The sequence below is a fragment of the Scylla paramamosain genome, chromosome 14 (genome assembly GCF_035594125.1).
Source record: "Scylla paramamosain isolate STU-SP2022 chromosome 14, ASM3559412v1, whole genome shotgun sequence".
Taxonomy (NCBI): domain Eukaryota; kingdom Metazoa; phylum Arthropoda; class Malacostraca; order Decapoda; family Portunidae; genus Scylla; species Scylla paramamosain.
Genome location: NC_087164.1, coordinates 12,517,423 through 12,542,741, shown reverse-complemented (window position 1 = coordinate 12,542,741; position 25,319 = coordinate 12,517,423). Strand labels below are relative to the sequence as shown.

The 25,319-nt window shown below is 44.1% G+C and overlaps 2 protein-coding genes across 2 annotated transcripts in view; one reads left to right on the top strand and one right to left on the bottom strand.

The window, feature by feature from the left end:
• The window catches only part of LOC135106872 (muscle-specific protein 20-like), a 42,753-nt gene that overhangs the window by 9,642 nt on the left and 7,792 nt on the right, over positions 1-25,319 (top strand). The gene's annotated exons all lie outside the window — the stretch shown is intronic.
• On the bottom strand, positions 7,925-18,242 carry LOC135106868 (muscle-specific protein 20-like). The gene is made up of 4 exons (XM_064016235.1): positions 18,020-18,242; positions 12,785-12,984; positions 11,967-12,087; positions 7,925-9,508 (listed from the first exon to the last, which is right to left on the bottom strand). The coding sequence occupies exons 1-4, from the start codon at positions 18,023-18,025 to the stop codon at positions 9,323-9,325; spliced, it is 513 nt and encodes a 170-aa protein (XP_063872305.1). The 5' UTR covers positions 18,026-18,242; the 3' UTR covers positions 7,925-9,322.

Sequence of the window (25,319 nt, the reverse complement as noted above, 5' to 3'; positions counted from 1 at the left end):
TTCCTCCTCCTTCATCTTCTTCCCTCTCTTTCGTCCTATATTCGTCCTCTCTCTTATTAATCCTAGAGAGAGAGAGAGAGAGAGAGAGAGAGAGAGAGAGAGAGAGAGAGAGAGAGAGAGAGAGAGAGAGAGAGAGACCCTTTCTACATACGTAACTTGGACATAAACTGCAACCTCTGTCTGTCCGTACCTGACACACACACACACACACACATACACACACACGCACACACACACACACACACCACACACACACAGACACAGACACACCGCACGCAAACTCTAGCGGTGGTGGTTGTGATGGTGGGTGTAGAGTGGGGGTGGTGGTGGTGGTGGTGGCGGCGGCGAGACACAGTAAATAGTTCTAAAATGAAATTGCGGACAGTGGAGGTGGTGATGAGAGAATGTGGTGAGGCTCCGAGTGCGTGTGTGTGTGTGTGTGTGTGTGTGTGTGTGTGTGTGTGTGTGTGTGTGTGTGTGTGTGTGTGTGTGTGTGTGTGTGTGTGTGTGTGTGTGTGTGTGTGTCCGGCTGAGAAGAGAGGTTGAAATAAATGTAAGAATCTGAAAAGCTCTTACTCCTCTCTTGTTTTTTTTTTTACAGTTTTTTTCCTTATTAACTGTTTCCATTTTATTGTCTATTCATTCTTTTACTTATTTTATCTTTTGTCTTCCATCGTTTTTCCCGCGTACCTCTTCTCTTTGCTTAATCCATCACTAGAATCATGAAAACGCCCTTGAAAATCCATGTAACTTTCAATAAAACCTATCAAAAGAAGTCGAGATGAGACCCCATGGGAATACTGTTCATTTTATCTTCGGAATTTTATTGAATTTTCTTTAGTGTACCATGCAAAGAGCACGTTTTCCTTCACTACGCTGCTACACCCGCGTCAGAATCTTCTCAAGCTATTTTTATATCCAGTAATGTTTCGGGAAAGGACTAACCCAGTTATATACTACGCAGTTACTATAAATGTCAAGATTATATCATTCATATCACCTGCGTAAGAACATCTTTCTCTGTCTTAGTAATAGATGTTAGCTAGAAATGATGAGAATTTTTGTTATCTACATTTGTCCGTCACTTCTTACCCCGTTATTGAGAGAGAAGTGTGTGTGTGTGTGTGTGTGTGTGTGTGTGTGTGTGTGTGTGTGTGTGTGTGTGTGTGTGTGTGTGTGTGTGTGTGTGTGTGTGTGTGTAGCTTACTCATTTCCATCCTTCACTTCAGTTCTCTTCATATCAGTTCACACTAGGAATAAAAATTAGGTACAACTATTTCAACGTAGGTAGGGACAAGGAGAAATAATGTAAAATAAATTAATTAGTATGTTCTAGTATGCTTTGGTGTGTTTTAGTGACAGATGCTTCTTTAAAATTATCTAGAATCACACACACACACACACACGTAAAGCACATCTACTAAAAAGAGAGAGAGAGAGAGAGAGAGAGAGAGAGAGAGAGAGAGAGAGAGAGAGGAGAGAGAGAGAGAGCAAGAAAAAAAAGACAGAAAAAACGTCACTTCCTTCTATCTATTTCCGTTCAGTGGCATCGATCATTAAGGCGCTTAATTTTCCGCCGCACAAAATTCTCCTCTCTCTCTCTCTCTCTCTCTCTCTCTCTCTCTCTCTCTCTCTCTCTCTCTCCGGGCGGGCGCTGCTGCATCACACGCCTAATTAAGCCCAAATTACTGAGTCAATTAGTGAATTACTGGTTTGCCGGACTCGGAAGTTTTCTCTCGTTGCTTCAAGTGGCGGTGATGGAGACGAGTGAGTGGCGGAGGCTGGGGAGGCGAGGCTGATGAAGATAGAGCAAGGATAGTGATGGACGTGGTGGTGGTGGTGGTGGTGGTGGTGGTGGTGTTGTGTGTGGGAGGGGGATGGGATGGGTAGGTGGGAGGGTTGCAGTGGTGATAGGAATAGTGGTAGTGTTGTGGTGGTGGTGTGGTGGTGTCGTGGTGTGATGGTAGTTTCAGTAGCAGTATTTGTTGTTGTTGTAGTAGTAGTTGTTTTATTAGTAGTAATGATGGCAGTAACAGTAGTTTTAGTCTTGAAAAGTAAAGAAAAGCAAATAGAATAACACAGAAAACAACAACAACAACAACAACAACAACAACAACAACAACAACCAAATAATCATACAAACAACTAAACAACCAAACAAACAACAGCCAACCAACACCACATTACAGAGAAGGAGGTAAGGAGGAGGAGGAGGATGGGAAGGGGGAAGCGTGGATGATGATGGTGGTGGTAGTGGTGGTGGTGGTGGTGGTGATGCACGTGAATGGTGGTGGCAGGGAACAGAATGCAGTGTTACCAGACCCGACTCCCCTTTTGTTAATTACTCCCCTTTCTATATTGGCGGAGGGAAGGGTGCCGTGTGTAGCTTGTGTTGGTAGCAGAATCTGGCTGGTCGGTCTGTTGGTTGTAGTAGAAATAGTAGTAGTAGTAGTGATAGTAGTGATAGTAGTAGTAGTAGTAGTAGTAGTAGTATGTTGATGCTGTTGTTGTCGGTAGTGGTGGTGGCGACGGTGGTAGTGTTATTATCATTATTGTTGTTATTAATGTTGTTGTTGTTATTATTTTTTTCCTTTTTCCCTCTTACTCCTCGTCCTTTTCCTCCTTTGCATTTACTACCCCGCTTCTCTCACTTAAAATTCCATAACATACCTTATCAAAAACAGTCTCGCAAGGACGAAGATATCTGCTGCTGTTTGTCCTTCCCTTGTGTTCCTTGGTGATGGTCATGATATACAGAAATGATATGGAAATTATGTTAATATTAATTGGTACGCTATAGAAATAAAAGGAAGGAGGAGAAGCAGAATGCAGGAGGGAGGCTGAGGTAGACTGCAGGAAGAGAGATTAATACATAGAGATATGTATGAGTATTTAACAGTATAGTAAAGGAGACGAAAGTACAGAGTAAGCATCATAGAAATCACAGAAGCGGAATGATTGATGGTGAACGGGTGGCGGTGGTGGTGGTGGTGGTGGCAGTGGCGGTGGCGGTGGCAGAGTGCAATGTTTTAAGCATCTTATTGAAAACGTGTGTGTGTAAAGTCCCGCGGATCAATGCCTGGCGCGGTGAAGTGAAGGAGCAGTCAGCTGTACATCGCCTGGTAATGACGTGACGATGCGACGGCGGCAGCAGCAAAGAGAGTGACGGTGACGGTGCCGATGATAGTGTTGCAAGGTGGAGCAGCTGCAGTGCCACTTGTTACTTGTGATGTGGAAAAGCTCCACACGATAACGCCGCTTCATGTCAAGACCTTAGGAAGAGAGAGAGAGAGAGAGAGAGAGAGAGAGAGAGAGAGAGAGAGAGAGAGAGAGAGAGAGAGAGAGAGAGAAGGAAGAGGAAGAACGAAAGGGAGCGGATGAATACTGGTGGTGGTGGTGGTGGTGGAATTGGTGGTGGTGGTGATGGTGGTGGTGGTGGTGGTGTCGTCGCGCCTCGCCACCCTGTGTGACCCAACATGTGGCGGGGGAAGGGAATTTTCCGCCCTAGCTGACTGATCGAGCTTATGCGGGCCTCACTAAATGACTTGATCCCTCGCGCGACCCCTCCGCAATCAGCGAGCTCTGCCCTGGTCATTATCCCGACGCTGCTGATGGTGGTTATGGGGTGTTGCGTGTGTGTGTGTGTGTGTGTGTGTGTGTAGGTGTGTGTGATGCATCATTGCTGTTGTTCCTTTTATTGTTGCTTTTGTTATTCATGTTGTTAGTGGCGGTCGAGGGGAAAGAGAAAGAGAATGGAAAAAATGCTACACTGAGACATTAATTCAGTGGTAATGGAGGGGATGTGCTAATGCAGGTGTGTTGCCAGTGGCGGGGTGTGCTGGCGAGGGAGCTGCGGAGTGATGGGCGGGGATAAAAGGTGCAGCACGGCGGTGGGTAGTTAGGGCGCGGAGAAGTACTGGACGGGCTGTGCTGGCGGAAAGCTGCTGGTGGGGGAAAAATTATAATATCAAATTACAGGTGGCGGGGTTTTGCGGTATGAGGGGTGGTGGTGTGGTGTGCGGGGGGATGCAGGCAGTGGTCCGGCCTGAGTGGTGGAAGGGGATTGGTGCACGGGTCGTGGTGGCCTCCATCCCACCCAATCATTCGTCCCATAACCTGTCTGTCTGTCCCTACGTAGATGTGTGCAGGCGCGCCGCGATGCACGCACACACACACACACACACACACACACACACACACACACACACACACACACGTTGTTTCAGAAATGTAATGTGTGTGTGTGTGTGTGTGTGTGTTGTTTGTATGCACTTATTATGTCTGTAAGTAACTGTATACGATATATATATATATATATATATATATATATATATATATATATATATATATATATATATATATATATATATATATATATATATCGTGGAGGGAAGGCGTGCAGGTGCGGGAGACGCCTGGTCCTGGGAAAAAGGACAAAATGTTGAGGAATATAGGTGGAGGAGAGGCAGCGAGCGGGGGTAATGGCGGGGCGGCGGGGTCGGGCCGGGCCGCCGCGAGCCAGCGGCGCCGCGATAAGCAACATTCACAGGCTGATGGCGGGGTAATGAGGAGCGCGGGCCGCCCAAGTGGTCGTCCCCGCCACACACCGCGCCACGCAGGCTTTTTGTTGCCGCACAAACACCCGAGATATACAGGCGGCCGCTATTACATGCATCAGGCGGTTCCCGCAGCTTATTGAACAGTTTCTCTGCTCCCTCCCTGCGCGCCCTCCACCCTCCCTTCCTTCCCCCGCCCCTCCCTCCACCACCACCACCTCCACACCTCCAACGCACGCCTCCACTCACACGCAACACGCACCTGTATTCTCAAAATTAGTGTTTTATGGAGGTTGATGCCGAATTATTTAAAACTCAACCCTCAAAAAATCTCCAGTGTAAAAATAAAACTATTGTCATCGTTAAAGACTGAGGAATTTCTTTATGAACCGAGGCTGATAGAAAAAAGAACACAACCTGATAGATATTCACGTGTGCAGTTCAGAGCGCGGGTAGGAAACGAAAATGAGTCATTCACTTCAGATCATGACTACTGAGACGATACTACTACAACTACTACAACTACAACTACTACTACTACTACTACTACTACCACTACTACTATTAATAATAATACTAATACTGCTGCTACAACGAGTACATAAAATTGTCACTCCTTTTTCATCATACAAAAGTCATTGGATCGAAACAGACACGAAATCGTTACCTTACTTAGAAAAATAAATAAATAAAAAAAGTAGAGTTTATGCAGATATTCCATCATTCTTGATATGCATACAAAAGAAAGTCTCTCTCTCTCTCTCTCTCTCTCTCTCTCTCTCTCTCTCTCTCTCTCTCTCTCTCTCTCTCTCTCTCTCTCTCCCCGCCATTCACATACGTAAGTGAAATGGAAGTGCGTCGCAGCAGCAGCAGCAGCAGCATTCCCACAAGTGCCCTCGACGCGACCCGTGAAGTAAGGTGGACGGGCAGGTGTTTGAGTCCAATTACCTGCCGCTGTTCCCGTGGGGCGGCGTGATAATTGGTACTTTATGACTGGTGACGCGCGCTTCCTAACCCCGCCGGCCTCACCTTGTTGTTACCGGCGCTCTATTTTTCCCGCCACAGTTGTCTTAATGCCGGCCACTAGTATGCCTGCTGGTGGAGGCCTCCGCTTAGTGGTGAGGTGGACCCCTGCCTTTCCCTGCGTGCCTCCCTCTCTCTCTCTCTCTCTCTCTCTCTCTCTCTCTCTCTCTCTCTCTCTCTCTCTCTCTCTCTCTCTCTCTCTCTCTCTCTCTCTCTCTCCTCGCGCCTGTGCTTGCTTCCTTGCTTCCTTGCTTGCTTGCCTCGTCTCTTCTCTTGTACCACCCTTCTTTGCAGTCTCTCTCTCTCTCTGTTTCTCTATTGTCTTTCCTCTTCTCTGGAGCACACAAGTAAATTCTGCAGTACATTCATTGTTAGTTCGTTATGCATATGTTTTGATTCACCATCAGCGTCACTTATCATTTGAGTCACTTTAAGCACTCTTTTTTTTTTTTTCTTCTCTCTTTCTGTCAATCTGCAACACGTAAGTAGTGAACACTATCAGTTCACTATAAACATGTTACCACTGTACCACTTTCATTATTATTACCTGATTCACTATTACCACCATTTCGCTTTCCCTTTCTCTAATACACTTTCACCTTCAATACACCATACACTAGCATACCTCCTCACCATCGGCATCACCATCATTACCACAGTCACTCTTAGCACCATTATCGTCGCCAAATCACACCTTTAAACCCTACTTAAGCTGAACACGTGAAGTTATGAGTAGTTTTGTTTTTTGTGAGTCTTGGAAATGTGACCCTTACTTGAATATACATGATTTCTAATGAGAAGAAGAAATGTTAATGAGTTTATCAAATATACCACTTTTCTTTCCGTATAGAAGAGCGAGAGGGACACAAGAGAGGGACAATATACAAAGCTGTGGAATAGGAGAGTTAGTCTTTGGCGGACGTAAGTGAAATACATTAATGAAAAAAGTGTACAGACACAAGAATGCAAACAAGGAGAAGTGAGCCGTAGTAGTAGTAGTAGTAGTAGTAGTAGTAGTAGTAATCTTTAGCAATGACTATTCATCCATCAGTAATCATCTCGTATCATTAGAAACTCACATTCGGAATAAGATAAGAGAGAAACGGAAAAGACTAAGAGAGAGAGAGAGCGAGAGAGAGAGAGAGAGAGAGAGAGAGAGAGAGAGAGAGAGAGAGAGAGAGAGAGAGAGAGAGAGAGAGAGAGACTTGTGGGATCAGAGCGGAGGGGGGGAAGCAGATCAGCGGCCTCAGAAGCACATGCTCGACATAACTTTCTTGCCGGGGAAGGTAATTTGGGAGACGTAATAAATTGGTGACAACTGCTGTGCCCCGCCGGTGTTTTGCTCGCCGCCGTGGCACAGAGGGTTCGGCGGGACTCTTTGGGGACTCTTTGGGGGAGGGAAGCAACGGCCCTTAGTTTATGATACCTACAGATGGCGGCAAAGGAGAGGCGGTAGTTATTACTCTGCACTTCAGCTTCTTTCTTTCCTCCAGCTTGATTGATGGTTGAGGTCCGGTTGTGTATGTATGTATGTGCGTGTATGTGTGTGTGTGTGTGTGCGTGTGTGTGTGTGTGTGTGTGTGTGTGTGTGTGTGTGTGTGTGTGTGTGAGGGTGAGAGAGAGAGAGGGGCAGGAGGGCACGGTGTTAGGGTGTATATGATCTAGTGTCTGCTTAGATCTCAGCACATACGAATAAGTTCAGTCTTCCTTCCTTTAGCCAAGCTGCTTTCCCTTCTTCGGTAGCTAAGTGGTCTTCTTATTCTTTTAAGTTGTTTCTAAGTGGTCTTATTCTTTTTCCTCAACATCTAAGTGGTTTTCTTCTTTTCTTCAACATTTAAGTGGCTATCTTCTTTTTCTAAGTGGTTTCCTTCTTCTTTTCTTCAAGATCTAATTGGTTTTAACAGCACGTCCATGTTCCTCTTGTCATGTCACTACCTGGGTTACCTAAGCACACTCCAGAGGTAACGACTCAACGCAGTGTGTGGGCTATAGTAAGAAACGGGGTAATGATGCTCTTGTTTCATAATTGTACAGTGGGAGAGGTGCTGTCTTGTCATTCTCACCATCCTTGTTGTTGCGCCTCAGTTTGTTCAGTGTTAGGTTTTATGATTGAATGAAATTATGTCTGAAATTAAACCAAGTATTGATAAGTATCCTAATCCCAATGAATATCTTGGTATAGTGATGATGGTGAGAGAAGAATTATGGTGAGAGGCAGGCTACTTTTTCAAATAGACTTTTTCTAATCCACCGCTACGTGGAATAAAGAATCCATAGTTTTGAAGCTCTTATAAATCGGTTCTGCCTTCTCGAATCTGCTTGTGGGATGGAAGAGAAAAAGAGGATTAAATAAGTACCATTTATTTGATAACCCATATTATGCAGTGTGTGTGTGTGTGTGTGTGTGTGTGTGTGTGTGTGTGTGTGTGTGTGTGTGTGTGTGTGTGTGTGTGTGTGTTTGGACGAATGGGGAAGGAAGTGAAGCGAAAGACGAAGGTTACTTTATACTTCTGATATCACTGAATAAAAGACATTTCTCAGTCTTATCCTTGCTATTCTCCTCCAGGTCAATCTTAACACTATCCTCCCTCGCTCAGTCTCTCCTTCACTCCTCCACAAACATTCATCCAGTTATCGCCTCGCCCGTGAGGACAAATGTCATAAGCGTTCGTGTGTTAAAACTACAGTAATGATTAACTCCAGCCGAATGGAATTAAAACGAGAACTGAACGAAATAAAGATACGTCAAGGAAAGTAAAAAAATAATGGCGATTCAAGTGAGTGGCTATCTACAGTGTGGCGGCGGAAGGCTTGCTTATCCTCCTACCTCTGCGTCCTGTCCTGAGAGAGAGAGAGAGAGAGAGCGAGAGAGAGAGAGAGAGAGAGAGAGAGAGAGAGAGAGAGAGAGAGGGAGAGGGAGAGGGAGAGAGACTTAGGGTAAAATGTATGCTAGATTAAAAAAGAAAGTCTCAAGGTCTGTGAAGTAAAATTAAAATCAAGTAGCATCTTGGCACAAAATGAGACTTGCACGCATCGTAACAGTCACTCTAAGTCACTCTCGGTCAGGAGCAACACGTTCTGCACAGAAAAAAAAAAAGGACAGACTGATGGTGGTGTTGTGTGCAAGCATTATCTGAATCTTAGGATCTCGTTGTCAGTGCTCTTATACTAAACACACCTAAATGTTTGTATTCTCTTTTAGTGACGTTCTTGAGAGAGGTATATTGTTTAGTTTCGAGTTCTTACATCCTTTGCCATGCTTCGTAAGACACTGAAAATACGTTTAGAGAAAGAATATATTCGTTATTCCATTCTATACCGTCAAACACCTATGATGTCTAGTCTTATTCCTTAGAGAAGAGGCTCAGAGAGAACAGACAACAAATTACAAGTAGGAAATGATACCACTCAAAGTATAGGTAGATGGAGGTGTATAAAATGACAGCAGTGTACAGTGTATGTGTATTGAAGGAAGAGGGATAAGGAAATGATGACAGGAGTAGCAGGAAGGAGGAGGAAGAGAAGGGAGAGGAACGAATGGGGGTAAAAAAATAATCATAACAGAAAACAAAACAATAACATAAGGTGGGGCATCCAGAAGATAGTATTCGCTGCTTGCTTGGCGGTGGTAGCGGAGCGAGAGATAAGAGGAAGCCTTTAGTAGATCCCAGTGAGGTCTTGCTGGGCTGAAGAGAAGGAAGGAAGGTCGGTCTCGATCACGGCGCTTCTGATTCCTCTTCCTCTTACATGTGGCGGGTATTATTGAGGGCGCCCATGCCGGACTGCGTGGCGCCCTTGTTCTGGCCCATCTGCAAGCCGATCTGACCATCCCTCAGCTGCCTCTGTTGGTCCTCGTCCCACTCCCTCTTGTTCTCATCAGCCATCTTTGGCCCCAGAGACGGCCCGTTGTACTCTGGGTGCTTCTGGGTCTGAAATGAAGGACAGGACTTCACTGAAAGGTTTATGATGTTGCGATGGTACTGTATATGTTATGTGCAAGATTCAGGAGTTAGTGGAAGAGTAAGGAGCAGAGTTGTCACCGTATTTCTTGCTATGTTGTGAGCAGGAATGTTCAGGAGTTAGTGAGGTGGCAAAAGATTGTTCAGAAGGCAGAGTTGCTACTGTATTTCGTGGTGTCGTGTGAGCAAGAAGATTCAGGAAGTGATGAAATAGTTTTGGATATCTTAGAGGCAGAGTTGAGTCGTGTATCTATAGGTGTGTTGTGAGGAGGGTGTTCTTGGATTAAGGAAAGGGTGTTTAGGAGGCAGTATTATTGTAGAAATATAAAGTGTATGCATAGGTATGTTGTATGCCATGGGGGGAGTAAGGAGATTCAGGGGTTAGTGAAAAGGTGTTTACGAGACGGTGGTGAGCGTGGATCTGTAAGTATGTGGTTAGAAAGGAAGACCAGCACCGCTTTTTATAGAATACAGCCGGAGAAAGACATGTTTTGCTGAATGAGCGGTGGGAATATTTTTACCTGCGTGCATCTTTAGCCACGCAAGTTCTGGAACGACAGAAAACGAGATGAGAGCCACAGTAGTAGAAGCGTTTGGTTCACTTATGCCCTTAACTTTGTCTTCTTTTCTTCATATGAGATATAGTTAATGATAAACACTGCACAGGACTCGAGAACCCGTTGCCTTATTGCCACTGTCACGTTTAGCTCCACGTGAAAGCTCCCCTCCTCATTCACTGACGAGAGGCAAGGCTTACTCTACTAAATCTTCCCCATGAGACTAAATTTCCTTCGTGCCAGCAGAAGTGTCACCTTAAATTAGTCGTGTTTTTGCCCACCAGCGTGAAGCAAAGAGCTGAAGAAGACAGAGTGCCACCTTGACATCTTTATTCACCATTCATTGTTCACTCACACTTACGTTCGTTTGAAGTGTCTATTCCTATAACTACACTCGTCTTTATATCATGCTACTCCTATGACTATATTTATAACTATACTAAGTCCTTCCTACCCGTTCTTTCAACTCATCCTCGTCTGAAATGTCCTCAGTGCTGCTCCTAAGTGCACTGTTTGTATATGCTATCATTCTCTTTGCCTTTTATCTCTATTCACAAAAGGAACTGATGTGCCAGCCTTCACTACGCTTGTCACACTTCTTTTGTCTCTCTCCACATTGTTACCGCGTCACTGTAGGATTATGCACTTTATTTTAATCAGCAGTACACTGATATTCATTTATTCTTGGTCCTAACATCTTAACTTATTCCTCCCTTCCTAGTCTGCCTTTCAGCATCGTTGTCGGCGTCTACAATTCCACTACAGAACAAACTCTTTTCTCAACCTCCTCCACTCCTCTGTCTTTTCTATTCCCTACCCTTTTATTGCAGATAATCTTCGTAAAACTTCTTTATCTTTATTTTCAAAACCTCTTCTATACACATTCCTCAATAGTCGCTTTGATTTCAGACCCGCGTTTTTCTCTCATTTTTCCACTTGTTCTCTATCTGTTTACTCGTCTCCCCCTCATCTCTTAGCCAGCATAGTCAAGTAGCGTACCTCATTCCCTCCCCACTGTGCCTTGCGTTTAATCCTAAGTCCTTTGATCTGCTGACGGTCCCCTTACAAGACCTGACAACCGATTCTTAGCAGATTAGGAGACTTGAGATTACGAGGAAATGCAAGAAGTGGGAATAGACGAGGCAAGCTACGTGATTTCTGAACTTGGGTGTACCTATAGAGAATGTTCTGTGAGGTGTTTACTTGCTCGCCTGTTCACCTTGCCAGCCAGAAACTGTACTCACCCAGACATCCACTTCCTTGCTAATCTGTTTCATGGTGCATCTGTTAGTCTCCTTTTCCTCTCTAAATGCCCAGTTCCTTGCTGATATAGTACCTCATGCATTTGTTAGTCTCCCTTTCCCCTTCAGATGCTCACTTCTTGCTTATCTGTTCCCAGGCGTATTTATTAATCTTTATTTGTTCCTTGAAATGTTAAATACTAGAAGAGTGAGTCGAAATCACGCGTTTCTTTATCTGTTTCTTCATCTGTCTGAAGAGACGCAGATGATAAGAGTGAAGAAGGTCAAAAGAAAGAAAAGAATGAAATGAGATATTAAAAGAAAAGGAGACAAGAATAGAATACGTACAAAAAAAAAAAAGAAACAAGAGCCGCCAAAACGATAATAACCCCGAAATAAAGTCAAATAAAACAAAAGAGAAACAAGAAAAAAACTAACTAGATATTCACTAACAAAACTAGGAGTGAATCTTGAACCACAGCGAAGAGAGAGACGCCAAGACAAGAGGAGGTAGTGAAAGAGGAACAAAAGAAAAAGCATGACCCCAAAACAACACGTGAATCTAGAAGCACAGTGAAGAGAAAGAGACGCCAAGACAGGAGGAGGTGGTGTTCTAGAGGCAGTACTTACGATGCGGCCCAAGGAGTAGAGGCAGAGCACCACCTGGGGGATGTTGCGTCGCTCAAAGAGGTCAGCAGTCTGGAAGATCTCCTCATGGGGCACGCCGTACTTCTTGATGGCCTCCTGGAACCTGGAACATTACCAAGAGCCATCAGTTGTTAAGTCGAGCGTCTGGAAACTTAGCTAAGCGATGAAAAAGAGTGGCAGAGTTCCCGGAAACATTAACACATACAATGAAGACAGGCCATAGAAATATCAACTTAGCAATGAAAAAAAATACAGAGTGCCTGGAAATATTAACTAAACAATAGAAGGAAAAGAAGTCTTGCTAAGGAACGAAGAGATAAATAGAGAGCCCGGAAACACTGAGTAATGGAAGGCCAAATAGAATTACTAAAAAAGAAGAGCTACTGGAGACAATGACTAAGTAATTAAAGATGTAGAACGCCTGGAGACACTAAATACAATGAAGACAGCACAAAGCCTGGAAATGATACAATGAAGACAAGAATAGAGCGCCTAGATACACTAACTAAACATGATGTACTTTATAGCAGCAGGAGAAAAATTAGGAGTGGAGACAATGATATAATTTAAGACAGACTGAAAGAGAGAAAGAGTAGAGATAGACAATATGGAAAAAAGAGGAACAAGAACAAGAAAAAGAAGAAATACTAACTCAAACAAAAAACCAGAACCAGCGAACCAGAGAAAATCCACTAAACAAGGAACAACATACATTCCCAAACATCCCTACTCTCCACCATACAACCTTACCACTCCAGCCGAACCCCCGCCCCCATCGCCTCACCTCGCCCTGTTCTCACCTCTGAATGTTCTCCATAAGCTTGAAGGAGCCGCCGGAGGTCTGAATCTTCTTGACGGAGTTGGGCTGGATCTTGTTGATGAGATTGCACAGAACCACACCGTCTTTGAACACATCATCAAAGTTTCCAGGTGGTAGCTTCTGGCCCATCACCGCCTCCACCCACGCCATCACCTCCTGCTCCAGTTCTTTGTTGCGGTTCTGGTTGCGTGGATGAGTTGTGGGTGTCAGTCAAAGTGAGAGGTCGAGTGCAAGGTGCCGTTAGTAGTGTAGGCGTTGCAGTCCAGGCCATGGTGGAGAGATGTTGGGGGAGAAATGTACGTTTTAGTATCGGGTATAAAGAAGTTTGCTTGGGAAGGAAGTGTTTTAAGACACAAGGATATAAAAAAGTAAGGGAAGGTGCAAGAAGGCATCAGCGCTACACGTGGCTCTCCCTTTATAAATCATGACTACCTATTACCACTTATCATCTCCTTCCATATACTTATCTAATCTTGTGTGTGTGTGTGTGTGTGTGTGTGTGTGTGTGTGTGTGTGTGTGTGTGTGTGTGTGTGTGTGTGTGTGTGTGTGTGTGTGTGTGTGTGTTTGGGAGTGACTAGGAAAGTTGCTGTATTGGAAACTATAATTATGATGATGATGATAGTAGTGGTGGTAGTAATAATAATAATATTAATAATAATAATGATAATAATAATAATAATAATAATAATAATAGTAATAATAATAATAATAATCAGAATCAGAATCAGAATCTTCATATCTGTCCCTCCCTTCTTTCTCACTTTCTTACATTACTCTCTCTCTCTCTCTCTCTCTCTCTCTCTCTCTCTCTCTCTCTCTCTCTCTCTCTCTCTCTCTCTCTCTCTCTCTTTCCCCTTTAGGACCCGTAAAAATACCTCCAATACATCTTCCTCCTCCTCCATTTCTCCTACACCCCTGTCTTTCCCATTTCCTCTCTCCTCCTCCTCCTCTTCCTCCTCCTCCTCCTCCTCCTCCACCCCCTCCTTCAATACTACGTAATCGTATCTCTTCTGCTACACTATCCTATCCTGCCCTGTCCCATCTCTTAAATAGTATATAGAATTAGTTGCCAAACAGCCATACAAGGGCCTAAGGATCAGTTGCTGTTTGGATACTATGTAACTCTATGTAATGCTCCTTTACTAAACTGTCCAGCGTTTGGTTTCCTTTGTGTTCCTTAGGATTGGTTGCTTGTGTTGTTTGATCTTCCTTTGCGTTCCTTACTGTTCTTCGTATCTCGTTCTTGTTTTTTTGGTTTTCCTTTGTGTTTCTTACTGCTGTTTGGTCTTCTTTTGTGTTCCCTATTATTCTTCGTACCCTCGTTCTTGCTGTTTGGTCTTCCCTCTCCTTCATTATTGCTTCTTTGCTGCCTTTCGTATCATCGTTTTTGCTGTTCGGTCTTCATTTGTGTTCCTAACTGCTCGACCTCTTGTTCTTGCTGTTTGACCTTCCTTTGTGTTCTCTAGTGCTCCTCGTCCCCTGGTAGAGTGTCTGTAGCAGCAGCAGGAGGCCACACTTCCTCACCCCGGCGTGTAATGCCCAACCTATACTTAAGTTCCTCCGTGCTGTGAGTTACTATGTAGCTCCCCTCCGCTCCTACCCTATGTTTTTCTCCCTCCCTGCCTCCCTCCTTCTCTTCGTGCTCCTCATGCTCCTCTACTTCCACCTTCTCTTCTTTTTTCTTCCTCCCTGCCTCCTTCCTTCTTTCCGTGCTCTCCTCCTCCTCTACTTTCACCTCTTCCTCGTCTAGATCTTATTTTTCATCTTCCTTGACCTTTCCATTTTCATCTTCGTTTTTTTTTTCTTTTTATTCGTCTTGATATGTCTCTTCATTTCCTCCTCTTCCTCATCCACCATCATCTCTTCTTTTCCTTCTTCCCTTCCTCCTTCCTCGTCCTTGATCTCATCCCCTCTATCTCGCATTTTTTTCATCTTCTTTGACCTTTTCATATCCTTCGTCATCTTTCTCTTCCTCTTCCTTCTCCTCCTCCTCCTCTTTCTCGATCTTTACTAATCCTTCTCTCTTTCTCTCTCCTTCTTCTCCTCCTTCATCTTTCTCTTCCTAAATGTCCTCTTGCTTTTCGTGTTTTATTCCTGTGACAAATAAACACACACACACACACACACAAACACACACATAAACACACACACTCACACGCGGACGACCACCCAAAAACAAACACTAGCCAATTTATACGTAATCTATGAGGCATCAAATCCACTTGTTTTTTCCACTCGCTTCCACAAACACCTATACGCTATGGTGTCAAGATTCAGCGGTAAAAGTCACACAAGATTATCACAACGTATTTACTTACACTTGAATGCCTGAATGTCCTCAAGTGATGTGTTTTTAAGCGTCCGAGTCCCGCAAACGCATAATTAATTGGCGATAGTGGCATTACAAAGGACATGAAAGTGAGTGCTTCAGAAATTAAGATTGATGTCAAAACTTTTCCTTAGTTTTAAGTTTAGAGAGAGATAAAGAAATTGTTAGTGAATAGAATTTGGTTTGATGTTTGGTTTGGTAAGAGAGAGAGAGAGAGAGAGAGAGAGAGAGAGAGAGAGAGAGAGAGAGAGAGAGAGAGAGAGAGAGAGAGAGAGAGAGAGAGAGAGAGAGAGAGAGAGAGTTACTAGCCAACTACCTTTATTGTCATTATTAAACTTTATTTTCTTAAATATTTTTGTGATCATTTTAATCGCTCGTCTATTCTAAGCCACCTCTCTTCCTCTTCCTTTTCCTCCCTTTCTATTTATTCCTTTCCCTCCCCATTCCCACTCACCTCTCCACTCCTCCCTCCCTCGGATCTTACATCCCTACCTCTCCTTTCTCCCACCTTCTTTTCCTGCTACTCATTTAATTTTCCCTCCCATCTACTTTTCCTTCCTTTCCTTCCTCTTTCCCTACCCTCACCTTCCTTTCCTTATCCTTACCTTTCCTTTCCTCCATTCAACATTTCCTCCCTTTCACTTTTCCTTCCTTTTCTTGTTTTTTTTTTCTCTACCATCCCTCTTTTCCTCCCTTCCTCATTTACCCTTCACCTTCCCTTTCTTCCTCCTTACCTATCCTTTCTTCCCTCCCTTCTAACCAACCAATCCTTTCCACCCACCCATTCACCTAACCAGTCCTTTCTCCTACCCTCCCACTCAACCCTTCCCTTCCCTCCCCTCCCTCCCCTTCCCTGCCCTCCCACCCACCTACCCACCTACCCAGCCCGCCTCGCCATAGAGTTGGACTTTCCCATTTCACTAATGAAGAAACTCCAGCCTGAGGCGTCGTGGTCTGGCTAAACTTGGCAGCGTTTCGCGTCTTCGCTGCCAAAGAGGAAATGAACGGAACACGGGAAAAAAAAGGGAAAAGGAGAAGGTGGTGGTGGTGGTAGTATTGGTGATGGTGGTGGTGGTAGTGGTGGTGGTACAGGGCGACACGAAGGGGGATTGAAGATTAAAAAGAAGATGGATGGGAAGAGGGAGAAGAAAGAGAAGGGAAGGACGTAGAAGACGAAGGGGAGAAGAAGGAGGAGGAGGAGGGGGAGGAGAAGGATCTGAAGGAGGTAAAGAAGAAGGAGGAGGAGGAGTTCATGGTGATGGTGATTATATAGAAAGTAAGGAGTGTAAGACAGAGAGAGAGAGAGGGGGGAGGACAGACAAACGATGTGCGCCCAAGGAAAAACACAAGACAGACGAATCTTCAAATAAACCCAACTAAGAAAAAGCAAAATATACAAGACCCCAACACAAACATTAACTCATGGATGAAAAATCAAAGAAAAGGCGAGATAATTATATAACTTGACGTAGCAACATAACGTAAACCTCTGCTTGCATTCATGTGTCTTGACAGCCTCGCCCTTGACTCTGACAGTGAGAGAGAGAGAGAGAGAGAGAGAGAGAGAGAGAGAGAGAGAGAGAGGCGGGGGGAGGAGTGGAAGGCAAGAGAGAAAGAAGCCAACTAACAAACAAACTCATTATTCATCATTTCATTTTTTTACACTTTCACTCAAGACGAACAAAAAGTAAAACAAGAAGAAAGAAAAGAAAAGAAAAATCAAAGAATTACATAATGTAGAGAGGAGAAGGAAGAGGAGGAGGAAGAGGAGGAAGAGGAGGAGGAGGAGTTTCTAGCGTAGGAGAGTTATTGTGGGAGTGAACAGAGCATTGTGGGTAGGTTGTCTGGTTAGATTTTGTACTTAATGCATGGTGAATGTGGTTGAGTGTTTCACTGGGGTGGTGTCTGTGTGTGTGTGTGTGTGTGTGTGTGTGTGTGTGTGTGTGGAGAGTGGTAATGGATCTGTGTGAAGCTATAAAGGATGGCAGAAGGAAGGAAGGAAGGAACGAAGGAAGGAGCTGTGAATTAATAGAGAAGTGTATTGTTGAGTGAAAAGAAAGTCGTTTTGTGAAAGAGATTGACTTCATTGTGATAGCTGTAGGATTATGAATATGTAGCATAGAGAAGCATGTGTGTGGATGTGGCTGTGGGTACAAAGATATTCAGTGAGTGGAACAGTCTGTACCACTAACTGTCACTTGAATCCACCACGTCTTTGGTCTAAGAACCATCACCCACGTTATGTTCCTTAGTACCACGTAACACCTGCGACCACATGACACTTTGAAACCACAGCACTTCCTTGCACTGAGCGACCCGGAGGAGGAGGAGGAAGAGGAAAAGGAGGAGAAGAAGAAAGAGAATGAATATCTACACCAGGAAATGCATATGTGATTCATGTTGTATAATCATGAATGTGAAGAATATACAGTTGACATTCTAGGTGGAAGGTGGAAGCCGAAGGATACAAGTGGAGGAATCGTGGGCACGTGTGAGGGACGCCAAGTGGTTGAGGCGGGTGTGGATGGATGGATGCACGCGTGGATGAATGAACAGTGCGGTGCGGCGAGGCTTGTACCGGATGAGTGAGTGTGTTTGGGTGAGGCAGGTGTTGAGTGAGGCGAGGAGCGTGTGAGGAGTTGCGAGTCTAATGAATGAGGCGTGGAATCCTGATTGTTGTATTTGGTGAGGTGGAGAGGAGATGGGTGTTGTGAATGGAAAGGTGGAATGGAGGCAGGGTAATGTGAATGGAGTGTAGTAGTGGAAGCAGGGGTGTTGTGAATGAAGTGGAGAGTGGAAGCAGGGGTATTGTGAATGGAATGGAAGAGTAGAGGCAGGCTGGGCAGGGATGATGGGCTGGGCAGGGGATGGGGGGCTGCACTCACCGGCATGGCTGAGGCTGAGGGGAGGGAAGGAGGGACGATCTAGACACCACCAGGACGCGACCGTGACTGACTCCGCCCGAAGACGAATCTGGAGGGCACTTGAGGCAGCGGCAGCAGCAGCAGCAGCAGCAGCAGCAGCAGCAGTGTTGGGTGGTGGTGGGTGGTGGGAGGGAACACGGGGCGAAGGTGCCACGAGCTGTCGGTAACGGTGCCAGGGCGGCTTAAGAGGCCCTACGGTGAGATGAGTGGGAGGGACGGGGGCGGCGTGCCTCCTTGGTGCCACACCCGTCACGCCCAGTGCCATATACCGCCCCTCCTCTAGTGCGTCCCCTCTTCTGCCTTCCCCCTTCACCCAAAAGCGTCGCCCTTCCCGCCCCTCATTGGAGTAATGACACCCTCACTGCTGCCGCCCTCTCGCCCGCCCCACGCGTCTCCAGGGCCGTGAAATCGTCTAACAAGATCTAGCAAGGTTGTCGCCTCTTGTTCTGTTCGTCGTTCGTTTTCTTCCTTCATTAAAACCAATCGGCAAAGTATCGGTAGAAACAGAAGTTGGAGAGTTTCATTCGTTCATTCATTCGTTCATGCCGATGTAAAATCCATGCAAAAAAAAATATTAGGAACAGTGATTTAAACAACACTTTTTTCTCTTACATTCATATGTATTTTCCTGAAACTACTCAACCCTTTCCCTGCAAACAACAACATAATACTCATTAAATTAAACTAGACAATTTTACTGAACAAAAATTTACTCCATGGTTTAAAACATTTGACTTACTCCATCACTGCACTTGCTGTCCGTGATGTGTTTGGATATTAAATCCCAAACTTGCATCAAAATATCTTGTTAACTTTAAAGAGAAACATAACAGTCAGAAGTTTAAGACAGGGAGAATTTAAATGGATATCTGAATATTAATGTCAAAATGTGTACAGAAATTAAGGAAATAATTTTAATGATTACTTCCCACATTCACACGCACTTGTCATGTTCCTTTATTTATTTATTTTATTGTCATCACACCATCGCGTCATCTGTCACTGTCTTCCTTTCGTCTTCACTTCTTCACCTATCTACTCATATTTATCTGTTACTTTCACTCTCTCATCCTGTCAACTGTCACCTCTACTGTTTTCCTTCCGTCTTCACCTCCACTTTAAAGAATTTAATCTGCCTATGTACTACTCATATTCCTATTTCCTTCACTCCTCCGCCCTATCACTTGTCACTTTCGCTACCTTCCTTCCATCTTCACCTTCTTGTCACACTGAATATTCCTATGTACTCTTATCTGTTATGTTCCTTGTTTTCACTTTCATTCGCTCACTTGCCACTCTCGCTGTCTGTCTTCCACTTTCCCGTAACAGTGAGCAATGCATGATATTATTAGCTCAGCAGAATTAAATGTATCTTGCCTGGTTTAGTCTCAGGCATCTGCAATTAACATTTTTTTCTATTCTTGGCGTGTGTTTATGGTTTGATTACGAACCTTTTTCCTTCTGTTAACGCAAGTGAGGAGGAAGAGGAGGAGGATAGGGAGGAGGAGGAGGAGGATAAGGAGGAAGAGGAGGAGGAAATTGTTGATGCATTCGTGAGTCTGTAGCAAGTCTCTCTCTCTCTCTCTCTCTCTCTCTCTCTCTCTCTCTCTCTCTCTCTCTCTCTCTCTCTCTCTCTCTCTCAAGAAAACTGATAATTTAGCTCCAAAGTCTCGTGAAAATAGAAGAAAAAAATCTTGTGACGTCAGAGAGAGCGAGAGAGAGAGAGGGAGTGAGAGGGAGCGGGTGGGAGAGGGAGTGGTGTGGCGGGGAAACGTTACGTCGGTGGCGCCCAAAATATTCTTGATGTCAGCGAGAACTCGACATCATGCATGATATCGGGAGGTGGTGGTGGTGGTGGTAGTGGTGGTGACGTCAGGAAGAGAATGTGTACGGAAAGGTGTTGAGGTCCGTGTGTCTGTTTGTCTGTTTGTCTGTCTGTTTGTCTATACAGTTTTCTATTTCCCATTTCCTCTATCTATTTATATTTTCTGTTTGTCTTCCTGTCCCTCCGTCTACCTGTCTGTCTGTCATATGGTCTATTAACCCTTCCGCCTACCTCTTTGTCCATTTCTCTGTCCGTCCATGCACTCGTGTGTCTGTTTGGTTGCCTCCTAGTCCGTTTTAGCCCTTAAACTCTGATATCGTCTATATACGTTCAGTGGTTCAGTCTTCCTATATAAAAGATGGTTACATTTTTGCTTAGCTTTTCTGCATCTAGACAAGCGTTTTTCATTCAGATTCTCCGAAGACGTGTGTGCGTGTTTGTGTGTGTGCATGTGTGTGTGTGTGTGTGTGTGTGTGTGTGTGTGTGTGTGTGTGTGTGTGTGTGTGTATGTGTGTATGTTTGTGTGTGTGTGTGTGTGTGTGTGCAGATACATTTCTAAACTCACTCTCTCTGAGAATATTATAATGATTATTCATAATTCTATTCCGTGCGACAGGCGAGCTGATTTACAGCTCCACCATTTGTTTATCTGTTCTCCGCCTCCCTTTCACCTTCCATTTCCTGATTTTCTTTCCTTCTCTAACTCCACCACCACCACCACCACCACCACTGACATCTCCTACTACCGCTAATCAAAACGCTTCCTGTTTATTGCCTTTCACACGCTGAGTAGGTGCCGGCGACAAGACTTGGTGGGCGGAAAGAGGCGGATGCACCAGTGGCTACGTTTTGGGAACTCTCCATAGATGTAATCAGAATGCTTACTCTACTGGGACGCAATGCTTAGGATGAAAGACTAATGGACGGGTCTGTTGGTGTGCCTTCTGGTGGCTAACCCTTTGCAACTTGAGTACATAGGGAAGGTAAAGAGTCTTAGCGGAAGGCGTAGGTGGAGGTGGTGGTGGTGGTGATGGTGGTGTGTCTTTGAGGTGGTGGTTGTTGTTGCTTACTACGCCAGAGGATAGTGACGGGCGCCCTGATGAATAGTGAGCAGGTGAGAGAGAGAGAGAGAGAGAGAGAGAGAGAGAGAGAGAGAGAGAGAGAGACATACAAACACACACACACACACACACACACACACACACACACACACACACACACACACACACACACACACACACACACACACACACACACACACACACACACACACCTGCCGCACTACACCTGCCAAGCGACTGTGTCTCGCCTCTTTTTGTTAGCAAGCTTTCGTCTCCACCACCACCACTACCAACACCATCACCACCACCACCACCACCTGCTCCTCGGGTTCTTGCTTAGCGGGTATTTGCGTCTCGAGGAAGGGGGAAGGAAGAGAATCTTTACCCCTTTGCCACGCCTTCCCATCCCTACGCGACACGTCTACCCCCCTTTCTCTCTCTGTCTCCTTAAGCATACATTCTTTGCCTTCCTCTTCTGCATAGCCCTCGTGCTCTCTCGCTAACCACTCTCTCGTACTCCGTTTTTTGTTGTCATAGTTTTCTTTCCTTAAACGAGGGCTGGTTGATACACACAACGAGAAATGCAAAGGAACACAAAGGAAAGCATAAACAATACATCTGTTGGCCTTAAGGGGTCTATAGTAACTGACATGAAGTGAAGGAAGTAGGATAGCACAGACGAAGGCTCCTCCCCACCCACCGTTCACTCCAACAAAAGCTGACAGGCAGTAAAAGAAACTCTATGGAAATTTAATAGGAAAAAAATAAGAATTACTACTATTGGTGTTTATATATGATGCTAGATAATCAGCAACCTCAGTAAAGCAACATTTCACAGGTAAACTCGAATGAATTTGTATTGCAATTCGCTATGATAGAGTTCAAATACAGTAGTTCCTTTGGCGATCTTATGATGTTGATTGGTTTAACTTTAGTGCCGTGTAGACAACTGTTAGCCTGTCCCCTGAAACACATACATTCAAACATCCAATTGATCTAGCTTGCACTCAATTAACTCAACGAGCAAAAGAAAATGAAAGGAAAACTAGTATATGGTAAATTTCAATATGTAGCGTAACATGAAACTCGACTTTCCACTTACTCCCTGCTTACTTTCCCACTTTTTTCACTCACTATAATTACATGGTTGTTAGGCCCATATTTTGAAACGCTTCAGGCTCTCAGCAGGACTGTTTTCAAAGACCACAGAGATAATGAGTCTGGTTACCAAGAATGTTTACCTACTGATGATGCGAAATCTTTGCTAAACTGTCACTAAAATCATGAAAAAAAAAAACACTCTTGAAAAACCCCAGTAATTTCATCTACAACCTATTATCGATATTAAAAGACCACAGGAATAATAAGTCTGGTTAACATGGATGTTTACCTACTGATGATCCTTTGCTAAACAATCAGTAAAATAAAAAAAATACTCTTGAAAACTCCCAATAACTTCCACTACAACCTGTTAATTCATTCACTGCTGGAGAGATTTTCCCTATAACGAATTGCAACTTTTAATTTTTTTTTTTTTTGTCCTACAGTCTTTTAAATAGATCAGTAGTATAGAAAAGACAAAAAAAAATCCCTTTTTGTTCTTTTTCTATGTCTCTATGCGAATTATCTTTTTACAGTCCTTTCAATGTTAACAGAAGATGGACATAGCACTAAAGTGTTGAAACTAGTCAAAGGATGTTGAGGTATTTAAGAATACGATCGACTTAATTTTTTTTTTTTTTTTCATATTTTTTTGCCACTTTTTTCAAAACCTTCTCTCTCTCCCTCATTTAGCCAGCGAGCTTGAGTTAGTGAGGCGTTGCGCTGCTTAAACCCGCAGGTGTGTTTGTGTTTGGTAGATTTCAGTTTGTTTGGTTTCCCGAGCTATTCTTTGCGTGCGTGTGTGTGTGTGTGTGTGTGCGGCTTTGATCAAGGTTTCATATTTATAAGACGCACCCAACGTCCAGGGAATATTAAGAAAACAGGAAGAGATTTCACTCCCCACCTTGTTTATTGTGTTTATTGAAGTCGAATCTTAATATTTGTGCTTAGTTGTAGATGGATATAGATGAGTATGTAGATAGGTAGATAGATAGATAAATAGATAAGTACTTTATTGACCACAGCTTACAGTAACTACAAACGAAGTACATAATGTGTCGAAATGCAAGGGAAATCTGTCAGCTCTTGTATAATCGTGGTTAGAAAGCAAATAACTTACACTTACTTCCTCTGTAATTTAAGAAGAGCAGGAGGAGGAGAAAGAGGAAGAGCAGCTTCATGAATACATTGCTTCTATACTCTTTCATTCCTTCCGCTAAGACGCTCCTAGTTCAAGCCAGCGTGGAATTGACATAACACTCGCTAAACATAATTCCCTTTTTCCCTGATTCTCTCATCCCACAGACTTCAGATAATCTCACAGCAATATTGAGCCATCAGGGGCTGTTTTGACTTCCTTCATGATCACCTTGCCGTAACTCAAGTGCTGGTCTTTTTTGTCAAGGCGTCTTGCGGTGTTTTGACTTTTTTGTTGCCTCACTTCAGCTTGTTTATACTCTGCACAGCCTTACATCACTGGCTGACTAGTTAAATGAGTGTCTTAGTCAATGACTGACTGAGTGACTTGAGAAAATGACTGACTGACAATGAATGAATGAATGAAGGATGAAGTGACTGTTTATCTTTTTATTTTCCTTTTTTATGTCATCTTTTATTTTCTAAGTCGGTCTCTTTAACAATTTAAAAAAAATGTACAGAAGCAAATTTAACCAATTGACTCACTCACTCACATACTCACGCAATAAAAAAACAATTAAGTAACTAAGCAATCACCCACTAAAACCATCTTTCTCTCTCTCTCTCTCTCTCTCTCTCTCTCTCTCTCTCTCTCTCTCTCTCTCTCTCTCTCTCTCTCTCTCTCTCTCTCTCTCTCTCTCTCTCTCTCTCTCTCTCTCTCCTGTCCTCAAACACCTTGCGCTACCACTTCTGACTCGTCTTCCTCTCGTAAACTCACTGACTCATTACAATTTACACAGCTAAGGAGAGTTACGCAACCGCTGCAATAGATTACGGCTTACTCATCCACCTGGCTGCCACCGATGACTGCAAGAGAGCCTAGGGGCGTGTCCTTCTTCTCCTTGGCGCTACCGGGAGACGAGGCGAGGCGAGCGTGTTAGGAAGGGAGAAAAGTTGGGTAATAAAGAAAAATACGTAGGAACTGAAGAAACGGCAGCGAGTTACAAAGAAGACGGTCACGGTTTGGCTGCTTTCGTGTGTAAGAGAGAGAGAGAGAGAAAGAGAGAGAGAGAGAGAGAGAGAGAGAGAGAGAGATCCCTATAGAATACAAGAAAAAAAATATGTATGCAATACTTTAGAAAAAAACTACATAGGAATTTAGCTTTCAATACCACCATTTTTTAATAGTAATAATTGAAGAGAAGGTTTAGACATGTGGTTGGGAGGGAAGCGGAAGAGAGAGGGAGAGGGAGAGGGAGAAGAGGAAAAGGAGGAAATAAGGTGGGTTGACTAGCGAGGCAGTAATTAATTGTAAGCATATGGAGCAAAAGACACGGAAGAATTCGGGAAGTGGAGATAAGTAGAGAGAGAGAGAGAGAGAGAGAGAGAGAGAGAGAGAGAGAGCGGGAAGAAGAAAAGATAGGAAGAATTATGTCCGTTAGATTAAGGGAAACTAGAGGAGATAGGAAAAAAGTCATGTTAAAGTTATTAAACGGTGCCAAACTCTCTCTCTCTCTCTCTCTCTCTCTCTCTCTCTCTCTCTCTCTCTCTCTCTCTCTCTCTCTCTCTCTCTCTCTCTCTCTCTCTCTCTTTTACGTGCGCATCCCAGCCAAGAGAAACACACAATCAAGATACACGCTCTCTCTCTCTCTCTCTCTCTCTCTCTCTCTCTCTCTCTCTCTCTCTCTCTCTCTCTCTCTCTCTCTTGTTTTCCTTGACCTCCTTCCGTTTACAAGTCAGGGTGTTGACAGACAGACGCACACACGCCCCCTTAAGAAAACATACACACACACACACACACACACACACACACACACACACACACACACACACACACGATAACTCTTTCACTTACAGAACGAAACGACGCAAAAAATGACGTAGTGAAGGAGGAGAAGAAAGAGGAGGAGAAGGAGGAGGAGGAAGAGGAGGAGGAAGTGCTGGTGGTGGCGGCGATTGTGAGAAAAGTTGATAATGAAAGATGATATGAAAAAGCATGTCCTCTTTTCTTCTATCCGGCGTTCGTAAATTTTCTAGTTAAGCGAAAAAATACAAAAACAAACATGAAAGCGAGGTGTGAATTTGTCTTAAGCCGAATGACAAACAGGAGAGAGCGACCTTGAGAGAGAGAGAGAGA